General features: G+C 40.0%; 1 protein-coding gene across 1 annotated transcript in view; it reads right to left on the bottom strand.

Moving 5' to 3' along the window:
• Positions 1–13,722, bottom strand: part of LOC126473679 (solute carrier family 22 member 7-like) — a 184,623-nt gene that overhangs the window by 110,296 nt on the left and 60,605 nt on the right. The window contains exon 3 of the mRNA XM_050100914.1: positions 6,119–6,350. Within this exon, the coding sequence (XP_049956871.1) occupies positions 6,119–6,350 (232 nt within the window). The remainder of the gene's footprint in view (positions 1–6,118; positions 6,351–13,722) is intronic.

Genomic DNA, 13,722 nt, shown 5'->3' with positions numbered 1-13,722 from the left:
TAGCCACTGTTCCAATAGTCATACAAATGACCGCTAGGCCAAGGGCTATGAAAACACCTGACCTATTATTTCTGTGATCAATAGAACCTGAGATATGACCCTCTGAAAAATTGCACTTTTGCACACAGTTTTCTGGAACATGTTGGTAATGATATAGTATGGAGAATAAGAACCTGACAGTAAAGTCAGGGTAGAAAAAGTCGAATGAATCAAAATTTTCCAGATGACCACAGGTCAGAAGTGCAGTGTTGTGGGGATGCAGCCATAAAACAATAGCTTTAACTCACTTGCTCCAGTTAATACCAGTCACGCTAAAAAGTCTGATACTAACTGTATGATTTCAGCAGAACAGACAACATTTAAATTCCTGTACATGGCTGATTATGTGAAATGCAAAATTTTCTGTGGTGCTTACAGTGTAAAACTACACTATTAAAGTAGGCTAAAAGTCCTATATTGAAACTGATTTCTGAAGCTAGTAAGCAAACTACAGCAGCATGTGAGGCAGACAAAACCACATGGCTAGACATAACCGAACACGTTCACTTGACGGAAACACTTCCGTACTCCATTCACTGGGCGGCTGTCATTTTATAGCTGTAGTCCCACAATAGTGCTTTTCTGACCTATAAAAAGGTAAAATTCCGTGTTCTGGCTCTGGACAGGACAATTAGGCTCAAGTGACCTCCGTGTCATCCTCTGCCATTGGTGTAATTGGATTCTATATGGAGGAGCATGTGGCCAGCACATCTCTCTTCGGGTTGCTGTCGGGTTGCTAGACCTTGGAACTGCTACTAACGACTTGAGTAGCTCTACAGTAGGCCTCAAGAGGTTGAGTGCATCCTGTAGCAGTCCTCCCACCAAAGAAAAATCCCTGTCAGTACTAGGAATCGAACCCAATTCCTCAGCAGTGCTCACCACTCAGATATGCAGGCAGACATTTCCAACTTAGGGTTATTTGAAATATGTCAGTGGGTTAGACAGCTCTACCCTGGTCTGAACTTATTATTAGGTTTTTGTCCTCCACAGTGTACAGTGAAATATTTGTATTCAGAATAGTTGATTATTCTCGTTAAGTGGTGAATTATGTACAGAACTTTGCAAAGTTCAGATAATTTACGTTGTTACAATATATTATGAATGCTTTTCAATTCTTGATGATTGATAGGTAACAGAACTACATGACACCATGGTACCGAACGCTCTTTTTACAGGCACTGAACTAGTATCACACCTATGTATTTACTTCATGTAGTGTTCCAAGACTCAGTTTCCTGCAGGTAGTCTGTTCAGTGGAACCTTAAGCTACATATCTATAAATACAAGTTGCTTCTCACAAGAAACAGCAACCACTCACTGTAAATAATGATTTTGATTTACAGAAATAGTGCTGCTATCGATTTTGATCGACTGGTTTACCTTCAGTCGGCTGTTCCTGTTTTGACTACATTTGTTGTTGTTTACGCAAGGTGTTGGCTGTTTTTCCCCCCTTGTGGCGAAAGTTCCTTGGGGTGGTGGTGCCCTATAGCAAAAACCGATGTGAGGAATGATCTATTTAACTGTAATTGTAGCCAATAACAAATGAAAACAATGTAAACCTATCTTAGAGATATCTTAGAGATAAAACTGGATTAGTTGAAGGTTACTTACATTGGAATTACTGCATTATTATGTTGCACTGTTGACTGATTGTGATCACAAAATAGTAAAAGGTACATAAAACATTATTTTGATGTATACAAGAGCCATTTCACAACTTCTGCCCACAGTGCATGTGCATCTGTAACAGAATTGCTCCCATGCGTGAAGAAAAAGTTGTGAGCCAGGCTTTCAACTAACGTCACGTGTTTTCATAATTTGTGTTTTGATGAGATATTATGATTTGAATCGGTTACACGATAAATCAGTCTAATCTAAATGCTGTAAATTCAACTAAATACCTAAGTATTACAATTACGAACAACTTAAATTGGAAAGAACACATAGAAAATGTTGTGGGAAAGGCTAACCAAAGACTGCATGTTATTGGCAGGACACTGAGAAAATGTAACAGACCTACTAAGGAGACTGCCTACACGACGTTTGTCCATCCTCTTTTAGAATACTGCTGCGCGGTGTGGGATCCTTACCAGATCGGACTGATGGAGTACATCGAAAAAGTTCAAAGAAAGGCAGCATGTATTATCGCGAAATATGGGAGAGAGTGTCACAGAAATGATGCAGGATTTGGGCTGGAAATCATTAGAAGAAAGGCGTTTTTCGTTGCGATGGAATCTTCTCACGAAATTCCAATCACCAACATTCTCCTCCGAATGAGAAAATATTTTGTTGACACTGACCTACATAGGGAGGAACGATGACCATGATAAAATAAGGGAAATCAGAGCTTGTGCGGAAAGATATAGATGTTCATTCGTTCTGCGCACTATACTAGATAGGAATAATAGAGAATTGTGAAGGTGGTTCGATGAACCCTCTGCCAGGTACTTAAATGTGATTTGCTGAGTATCCATGTAGATATAGATGTAGATGAAATAGAGGGAGAAAATGAAACAGGTAGTGACTAGCAGTCTTACATAAAAATTGAACGCTGCGGGGAAAACCATGCACTGAAATGCCTGAACACACCAGGTCCTGTCATCTTCACTGGCCTGGTTGCCCTTTCTTGATGACATCCATGCATGTCTATTTGGTCCATTCACTCATCCCTGTTCTCAGTTCTCAGCAGACCTAGGGTTTTTATGTGGCTCCCTCGGTGCCACCATGCCTCGGCCCCATTTCCATGTCTAGGTCTCTGGTGCTGGCACCCGTTCCTCGATTTGTCACCCTGCCCACGTGATGCCTCCTCCCTTCAGGACATACTTGTTCTCCAGGATGGTTCTACCATCTCTCCTTTGAGGAAGATGGGATGCTGCACCCTCAGCTGTTGTCAGCATCCATACAGTGAGATGCCTCTACCAGCTCCTCCTTACGAAAGAGAGATACCGCATCTTGTTTGTCGCCTATGACCCAGCCACCAAACACAAAACAGCAATGTATTGCTGGTTGCCACGCTACCAATGTGCCAGCAACACAATAATGGAGGCCACGCCCCAGCAGCCACCATGGTACCAGGGGGCATTATGCTTATCATACACAGCACAGCTACTGCTGGCACCATCTTGCCTCCATCAGTCGCATGCCACCACCACCACATTTTCCTGTAATTTTTCTATGGGATGGCTTTTTGGGATGCCACCTGCTCAGTATCCATTGACATGACAACACTGCTCATGGTTTCTCTCAGCTTAACTCTGACCACCAAACAGTTCCTCAGAGTTCTATGTTCCAATTGCACAGTACACACTGGGCTTTAGTGCAGCCTTGCCTGTGACCTGCCAGTTATAGCGCACTGCCTCACGACCGTGTCCAAATTGCCGAGTGATTGTGAGTGCATCAGTCACTGACTATTTTCATATATGAACATTTTCGACTACATCAGAGGCATCCTATTACAACCAACTAAGCACTGCTTAGTGACTATGCTAGTATACACGGAGGTGGCTGTTACTGTAAGTGTTCATAACAATAAATAAAATTCCACTGCTCTTTGACTGCCTGGATGCATCTATTCATTAGTAGCATGCTTCACATATCATGACATATCAGAAGCAAAATTGCAAAAGAAGCAAACATGTCTGACTCTTTATTGTTCAGAATTATAACTAAGAAACTACTGAGAAGTCGCTGCAAAATGGGCTCCTCATCATCTGAGTAAAGAGCAAAAAAGCAAATCTCAAGAAAATTGTACAAAAATTGCTTCAGTGTTGAGAGACAGAGGAAGATTAGTTTTAAATAAGATTTTTGCCATAGGTGAAACAAGTATTCAAGATTTTGAGGCAGAATTGAAATATCAATGCTCTAAATAGAAACATCCTGGCTCTCTCGTTGGCCAGATAATGCCTATGCCAACAGTTCCAAGGCAACCTAATACTGATTATAGGTTATGGCAAGAATCAACTAATAGCAACAGACAGAATACCCCAGGTAACAATTGTAGGAGGCCAATACTACATGGACTTTCTTGAAAATGTTTCATAGTCAATGATTTTCCTAAGACAACTGACATTTTCACAGTTGAAGTCCACATTCTGCATGTTGAGGAAAAGTCTTCCACATCAACCCTACAGTCCTAACACTAACCTGTGAGACTCAGTTCGTTTCCAGAACTCAAGAAAGCGGTATGTTGATGGAGACAATAAACACACAAACACACACACAAATTTCAAGCTTTCGCAACCCAAGGTTGCTTCATCAGGAAAGAGGGAAGGAGAGGGAAAGATGAAAGGATGTGGGTTTGAAGGGAGAGGGTAAGGAGTCATTCCAATCCCGGGAGCGGAAAGACTTACCTTAGGGAGTATTTTTTTACAATTATACACATTTCATTAGCTGCAGTTTACACTGAATGAGCACTGGCTACAATTAAAACAAACAAATAAAGAAGATTGTTTGTTACATAATGTTGCTGAAATAGATATTATGTAAATACTGTGGTATAGAAAGGGGACAAAATAAATAGTAAACAGCTATACACAAATAGATATCATGACAGTGGACATTATGTGATAGCTAACTGAAAGTTTAAATTAATTCAGCTATTGTATTAATTTATAATTAGGTACGCTATTATATTTTAGCATAGTACAGGGTGTCCATAAGTGTTCACACTGATTTCTAGATTAAATGTTAGTTATATTTGTGATGGTAGAGGTTGTTTTTGTTACATGTCTACTAGAGACACCATGAAGTTGCACAGCTGTGTCTCATTCAAGACTTTTGCCCCAATGAGTGCTGTGTGTGCTATATTATAAAAATAGCTTCCTCCTCAGGAGAAAACTTATTCTATTGTGTGGCTGGCAGAAACCAGATCACTGAGTATTGTGCAGCAAAAGTTTGTGTCTCATTATGGAAAGAAAGCACCTGATGTCAAGTTAATCAGAACATGGATGGATACTTTTTTAGCAATGGGGTTGATTCAGAAACAGACAAGCAGCTGCAGACAACCTGTTTCAGAGGAGACAGTGCAGGCGGTTCAAACCGCATTCATGAGGTTGCCACAGAATTCGATTAGACAAGCTATCCTGGGAGCTTCAAGTGCCAAAGAGTACAGTGCATAAAGTGTTTTGTAAACGTCCTAAATTGTATGTGTACAAGATCCAAACTGATCAGGCATTACCACCAGGTGATCGCTCAAAACATGAACAATTTGCAGTGGACATGCTGAACCGTTTGAATAATGACAATGATTTCTCGAAGCTGGTGTGTTTCTCCAATGAGCTCACATTTCATGTTTGTGGCTCAGTTAACTGCCATGATGTCCAGAACTGGGTATCAGAAAAATACTCTTATCATATATTTGGGACAGTCCAAAGGTTAATGTGTGGTGCGGGTATATCTCTGACTGGTCCATTTTTCTTCCTTGAAAGCAATGTAAGTGGATATGTTTACCTAGGCATGTTGGTGAATTACACCATTCCCGGCTATAGGATATGGAAGATACTATCATCTTTCAGCAAGATGGAACTCCCATTCATCAGTCTCTAGAAGTCTGCGTTTTTCTTAATGTGATCTTCTCTAACAGGTGGATTGGCAGTGATGGCCCATTTCTGTGGCACCCGACATCACCTGGCATTACCCACTGAGATTTCTTTCTTCGAGGAAATGTGAAAGATATTCTGTTCAAAACAGCAGTTCCTGATGTCAGATATGCCATGTGCACAATCACACGAGTCATGTTGCAGAATGTGGGGCAAGAGATTAAATACTGGCTTGATATTTTGCATGTTACCAGGGGTGCACATGAAGTGACTTAATTGTTGAAGTGTATTATATAGGTTAAATGTTTATCTAAGGTTTAAAACTTGATAAGTAGAGGCATATGTGGTATAACACATGTTTCATTTATTGTATTCAATGAAGAAATATTTATATTGTTTTGTTTTCAGGGTAGACATTTGTGGATACCCTGCATTTCTTGTTGGGTTAGCGTATATACATGTTACTATTGTCAAATGGAGTAGTGTTTATTTATGATGAGTGGAATGAGAAAGAGAAAAATAGTTACGTACATGTCACCTACATAGCCAAAGAGTAAGCCTAATGCCACTCCAATATTCTGTGAGTAGAACAAGATGGTATTAACAGTCTGCTGGTTGTCACAGACCCAATTCATCTGTGATGTCGCTGTCAGTGAGAACCAGGTGTTGTCGTACTCCCAGCTATGCTGGCACTTCACAGGTTCCCTCCTGTTGCTGAAGTCCCTCACATCACTCTGGTTATACATCAAGCACTTGCTGAATGCGGCTCCTTCCCTGTAACAAGGCAGAAATTTGTGGATGAGCATGAGGCATCAGTGAGGTGCTCACTTCATACTCAAGGAATGAGAAAGCAGTGGAAAAGGAAATACCGGAAATACTTGACTCTATCCAAAAAAGGGAACTGTCCACATTACTAAGAACTATTTCTCGTGTTACATTAACATGCTACTGTTCATGGTACAACATAAAAGTAAAACAAAAGCAGTGTGGTCTGTTGTCAAATCAAAGTTAGCTGTTAGAGTTAGTAGTAATGAAGTATCTAGGATTAAAATAGATGATAGCTTTATTGTAAACCTGGCTCAAATATCAGTGTGTTTAAATGAATTCCTCATAAATGTGGCAAAGTCAGATGTTGACATAGCAGAGTATCAGAGTAAAGTAAATCCCTTTGGAATCCTCCAAGAAGCTGAGTATCTTATGGATTTAAGAAAAAGCACAATAAAGGACATGGAAAATGTTGTTGTTGTTGTTGTGGTCTTCAGTCCAGACACTGGTTTAATGCAGCTCGCCATGCTACTCTATCCTGTGCAAGCTTCTTCATCTCCCAGTACTTTCTGCAGCCTACATACTTCTGAATCTGCTTAGTGTATTCATCTCTTGGTCTCCCTCTACGATTTTTGCCCTCCACGCTGCTCTGCAATGCTAAATTTATGATCCCCTGATGCCTCAGAACATGTCGTACCAACCGGTCCCTTCTTCTAGTCAAGTTGTGCCACAAACTCCTCTTCTCCCCAATTCTATTCAATACCTCCTCATTAGTTATGTGATCTACCCATCTAATCTTCAGCATTCTTCTGTAGCACCACATTTCGAAAGCTTCTATTCTCTTCTTGTCCAAACTATTTATCATCCATGTTTCACTTCCATACATAGCTACACTCCATACAAATACTTTCAGAAATGACACTTAAATCTATACTCGATGTTAACGAATTTCTCTTCTTCAGAAACGCTTTCCTTGCCATTGCCAGTCTACATTTTATATCCTCTCTTCTTTGACCATCATCAGTTATTTTGCTCCCCAAATAGCAAAACTCCTTTACTACTTTAAGTGTCTCATTTCCTAATCTAATTCCCTCAGCATCAACCAACTTAATTCGACTACATTCCATTATCCTCGTTTTGATTTTGTTGATGTTCATCTTATATCCTCATTTCAAGACACTGTCCATTCCATTCAACTGCTCTTCCAAGTCCTTTGCTGTCTCTGACAGAATTACAATGTCATTGGCAAACCTTAAAGTTTTTATTTTAATACCTACTCTGAATTTTTCTGTTGTCTCCTTTACTGCTTGCTCAATATACAGAACGAATAACATCGGGGAGAGGTTACAACCCTGTCTCACTCCCTTCCCAACCACTGCTTCCCTTTCATGTCCCTCGACTCTTATAACTGCCATCTGGTTTCTGTACAAATTGTAAATAGCCTTTCGCTCTCTGTATTTTACCCCTGCCACCTTCAGAATTTGAAAAAGAGTATTCCAGTCAACATTGTCAAAAGCTTTCTGTAAGTCTACAAATGCTAGAAATGTAGGTTTGCCTTTTCTTAATCTAGCTTCTAAAATAAGTCGTAGGGTCAGTATTGCCTCACGTGTTCCAACAATTCTATGGAATCCAAACTGATGTTCCCCAAGGCTGGCTTCTACCAGTTCTTCCATTCATCTGTAAAGAATTCGTGTTAGTATTTTGCAGCCATGACTTATTAAACTGATATGAAACTTCCTGGCAGATTAAAACTATGTTCCGGACCGAGACTCAAACTCGGGACCTTTGCCTTTCACGGGCAAGTGATCTACCAACTGAGCTACCCAAGCACGACTCACGCCCCGTCCTCACAGCTTTACTTCTGCCAGTACCTCGTCTCCTACCTTCCAAACTTTACAGAAACTCTCCTGCGAACCTTGCAGAACTAGCACTCCTGAAAGAAAGGATATTGTGGAGACATGGCTTGGCCACAGCCTGGGGGATATTTCCAGAATGAGATTTTCACTCTGCAGTGCAGTGTGCGCTGATATGAAACTTCCTGGCAGATTAAAACTGTGTGCCGGACCGAGACTCGAACTCGGGACCTTTGCCTTTCGCGGGCAAGTGCTCTACCAACTGAGCTACCCAAGCATGACTCACGCCCCGTCCTCACAGCTTTACTTCTGCCAGTACCTCGTCTCCTACCTTCCAAACTTTACAGAAGCTCTCCTGCGAACCTTGCAGAACTAGCACTCCTGAAAGAAAGGATATTGCGGAGACATGGCTTAGCCACAGCCTGGGGGATGATAGTTTGGTAATTTTCACATCTGTCAACACTTGGTTTCTTTGGGATTGGAATTATTATATTATTCTAGAAGTCTGAGGGTATTTCGCCTGTCTCATACATCTTGCTCACCAGATGGTAGAGTTTTGTCAGGACTGGCTCTTCCAAGGCCGTCAGTAGTTCTAATGGAATGTTGTCTACTCCTGGGGCCTTGTTTCGACTCAGGTCTTTCAGTGCTCTGTCAAACTCTTCACGCAGTATCATATTTCCCATTTCACCTTCATCTACATCCTCTTCCATTTCCATAATATTGTCCTCAAGTACATTGCCCTTGTATAGACCCTCTATATACTCCTTCCACCTTTCTGCTTTCCCTTATTTGCTTAGAACTGGGTTTCCACCTGAGCTCTTGATATTCATACAAGTGGTTCTCTTTTCTCCAAAGGTCTCTTTAATTTTCCTGTAGGCAGTATCTATCTTACCCCTAGTGATATGCACCTCTACATCCTTACATTTGTCCTCTAGCCATCCCTGCTTAGCCATTTTGTACTTTCTGTCGATATCATTTTTGAGATGTTTGTATTCCTTTTTGCCTGCTTCATTTACTGCATTTTTATATTTTCTCCGTTCATCAATTAAATTCAATATTTACCCAAGGATTTATATTAGCTCTCGTCTTTTTACCTACTTGATTCTGTGCTGCCTTCACTACTTCATCCCTCTGAGCTACCCATTCTTCTTCTACTGTATTCCTTTCCCCCATTCTTGTCAATTGTTCCCTTATGCTCTCCCTGAAACTCTGTACAACCTCTGGTTTAGTCAGTTTATCCAGGTCCCATCTCCTTAAATTCCCACCTTTGTGCAGTTTCTTCAGTTTTTATCTACAGTTCATAACCAATAGATTGTGGTCAGAGTCCACATCTTCCCATGGAAATGTCTTACAATTTAAAACCTGGTTCCTAAATCTCTGTCTTACCATGGAAAATGTTATCATTAAAAAATAAAAACTCTGCTGGGTGGGATGGGTTACCCATTAAAGTGATTAAAACAGCTTGTGGCATAATAGCACCTCCCCTAACTAAAATATTCAACCTGTGTTTTGAACAGGGATGCTTTCACGATGTTTTGAAGTATGCTGAAGTCAGACCTCTGTTCAAGAACGGGTTGAGGGAAGACATAGGAAACTATCAGCCTATTTCTATTCTTCCAGTCTTGTCAAAAGTGTTATAGGAGGTAACTCGAAATCAGATGAAAAACTTTATATTAAAAATGATATTATTATAAGTAACCAATTTGGATTTCAACCAGGCAAAAACACTCTGGATGCAGTGAATAACATTATTGAAAAGATAGGCAAATCATTGGATCAGAGGAGTAAGGTTGCAGGTATCTTCTGTGATCTCATAAAAGCATTTGACCCCATGAACTATGACTTGCAGTTATACAAATTAGACAAATACAGGATTAAGGACAAGGGCTAACATCAGAAAACAATGGGTAACAACAGAAAACAAAGGGTAACTCTCACCTCAGATACAGTGAATTATTGTTGTAAATGGAGTATAATATCACAAGGTGTGCCTCAAGGCTCTGTTTGGGGCAAGCCCTGTTTTTATTCTACGTAAATGACTTACCCATAAATATAAGTTCCCCCTCAGTTCTGTTTATAGATGATTATTTTGTTTTAATTGAAGATGAAGATGCAGAAAAAATTCTGAGCTCCATCGTAAGCACACTGGATACCTTAGAAAACTGGTTTAGTTAAGTGGATTGAAACTGAACATTGCAAAAATACATATGGTACATTTCAAAACCAAACATTCGAAATGTGTGGAACTTAAATACAACATAAGAATCAACTTATGAAAGAAGTTGACATGGTCAATTTCCTGGGACTAAACGTGGACAAGAACCTAAGCTGGAATACACATATTGACTTCCTATAAAAATAAACTAAGCACTTGGGACTTTCAAATGCAAATACTAGCAAATTTGATTGACTTGAGATCACGAAAAATTTCTGATCATAGTTATTTTGAATCTGTCATTAGGTATGGAATAATTTTTTGGAAAGTTTAAGTAGTGTATCTCGAATACTGAAATTGCAAAAGAAAATTGTCCAGTACATGTGTACTGCACAACAAACAGAGTCTTATTGCCCATTATTTTGGAAACTCCAAATCCTAACTGTTACATTTATGAAATTGTAATCTTCCTATACAGCAGGCAAAACTTATTTGAGGAGAATCATTTTAACCACACATGTAACACAAGAAATAAAAGTAATTTTATGCTACCCACACACCAGTTGAAATTATGTGCATGGATTCCACAGTATATGGGGACGACAATATTCAACAAGGAAACACATATTTAGTATGAAGTCAGAAATTTTAAAAATGAGGCTGCAGCAAATTCTGTGGGAGAAATGCTACTATTTAGTAGAAGGATTCATAGAGTGAAATGATCATTTGCGAAAGGGGTAGTTAAGTGTTAGATTCTATTGTATGTATGGATAACAAAATTGTATTATAAGATTATTATGAAGTTGTCTGTTAACATCAGCTATTTTTTGTTTATGGTGAAATTTTACCACAATTTGAGATGTCTCCTGTATCTCAATCAAATGACTTAGGTTATGTACATTGTGAGACAAAGAAAACACGATTCACAAAAAGTCTGCATTTATTTATTTATCATAACCCATTTTCCTGATGACAACAAAGGAATGTTACATATATATAGAATTACATTTATCTGAATCTTCACGATAGTCTGTTACTACTTCTTTCTTTCCTTTTCTTCTTTACTGAATACTGAATTGAATTTACAGCCCCTGAGAGTGTGTGTGATGATCATGTGTGCAGAAGCTAGATGAGGAAACTAGATGGATAAATAGGTCTAACCCAACTACATAAAAAATAACATTTTGATTCCAAAACAATGGTGTTTATACAATATGGAAAAACGAAAGGCTTGGAAATAATGCAACTGTACAAACTAACTTAACCAGGGGAAATAGGCATTGTCAGGAATGCCAAAGGAAAGTGCGTTAGTACCACTGTTATCTTCTATATGCATAAATGTTCATGAGGACAGGATGGGCAGCAATCTGCGGCTGTTTGCTGACGAAGCTGTGATGTGCAGGAAGGTGTCATCATTGAGTGACTGTAGGAGGATTCAGGATAACTTAGACAGATTTTCTAGTTGGTGTGATGAAGTGAAGCTAGCTCTACATGTAGAAAAAGGTAAGTTAATGCAGATGATCAGGAAAGAACAAACCTGCAAGGTTCAAATATAGTACTACTAGTGTCCTACCTGACACAGTCACATTTATTAAATATCTAGGCATAACGCTGCAAAGCGATATGAAATGGAATGAACATATAAGGATTGTAGTGGGGTTGATGAATGGTCAACTTCTGTTTATTGAGAGAATTTTAGAAAATGTGATTCATCTGTGGAGGTGAAAGCATATAGGTCACTAGGGCAACTGATTCTCGAGTACTGCATGAGTGTTTGGGATCTGCACCACGTTCGATTAAAGGAAGACAAGCAGTTCAGAGGTGGGCTTACAGACTTTTTACTGGCAGGTTCAAATAACACACAAATATTACGGAGATGTTGTGGAACCTCTGATGGGAATCCCAGGAGGGGAGGCGATATTCTATTAAAGCAACATTATTGGGAAAATTTAGAGAACAGTGATTTGAAGCTGACTGCTGAACGATTCTACTACTGCCAACATCAATTTTGCTTAAATAGTACGAAGATAAAATAAGAGAAATTAGGACTCGTACAGAGGCATACATATAGTCATTTTTCCCTTGCTCGTTTGCGAGTGGGACAGGAAAGGAAATGACAGATAGTGGTACAGGCTACCTTACCCGAAGCACTGTAGGGTGGCTTCCAGAGTATGTGTGAAGGTGTAGATGTAGAAAGACAGGTGCTGCCTATGTATTTTAAACAAAGCCTTTGGGAACAGAGAAACAGCTGTATGAATGTCACCAGCTTAATTGGCAAGCAGATACTCAAATGACTCGTGAAAAGGTTTCCAACGTGAGTATCACTGCATGATGGGAATTAACACACTTTCAACGTGGGGTGGTTGTCAGAGCTAGATGAATGGGACAATCCATTTTGGAAATCGTTAGGGAATTCAGTATTCCAAGAGCTGCAGTGTTAAAAGTGTGCCAAGAATAGCACATTTCAGGCATTGTCTCTCACTACAGACAACCCAGTGGCTGACAGCTTTTGCTTAACGATCGAGAGCAGCTGCGTATGTGTAAAAATTGTCAGTGGTAACAGACCACAAGGACTATGTGAAATAGTGCAGAAATCAACACGGGACGTATGATGAATGTATGTGTTAGGATAGTGTGGCAAAATTCGATGCTAATGAGCTATAGCAGCAGACACCCAACGCGAGTGCCTTTGATAAAAGCGTGACAGCACCTGCAGTGACTTTTCTGGGCTTGTGACCATATCTGTTGGGTCCTAGACGATTGGAAAACCATAGCTTGGTCAGAAGAGTCCCAGTTTCAGTTAGTAAGAACTGATGGTAGGCTTTGAGTGTGACACAGACCCCACGAAGCCGTGGACTTATGTTGAACAATGCACTGTGTAAGCTGGTGGTGGCTCCATAATGGTGTGAGTTGTATTTACATGGAATGGACTTGTTTCTCTGGTCCAACTGAACTGGTCGTTGGCTGGAAATGGCTGTATTTGGCTACTTGGAAACCATTTACAGCCATTTATAGAACTCATGTTCACACCTATGTCATGTCACTGAGTCACAATTGTTTGCAGTTGGCTTCAAGAACATTCTTGGCAATTGGAGTGAGTGATTTGGCCCCCCAAATCACCTGACATGAATCCCACCTAACATTTATGGAACGTAACTGAGAGGTCAGTTTACACACAAAATCTTGCGCTGGTAACACCTTTGCAACTATTGATTGCTATAAAGGTGGCACGGCTCAAGATTTCTGTAGGGAACTACCAACAATGTGTTGAGTTCATGGCAGTCAAGTTGTTGCGCTACGCTGAACAAAAGGAGTTCCGACACAATATTAGAAGGCATCGTATGACTTGTCACTTCAGTGTACTAAGCAAAGA

Source organism: Schistocerca serialis, chromosome 4 (assembly GCF_023864345.2).
Source record: "Schistocerca serialis cubense isolate TAMUIC-IGC-003099 chromosome 4, iqSchSeri2.2, whole genome shotgun sequence".
Lineage (NCBI taxonomy): Eukaryota > Metazoa > Arthropoda > Insecta > Orthoptera > Acrididae > Schistocerca > Schistocerca serialis.
The sequence above is the reverse complement of the archived record's forward strand: the minus strand, read 5'-3'. Positions and strand labels throughout refer to the sequence as shown.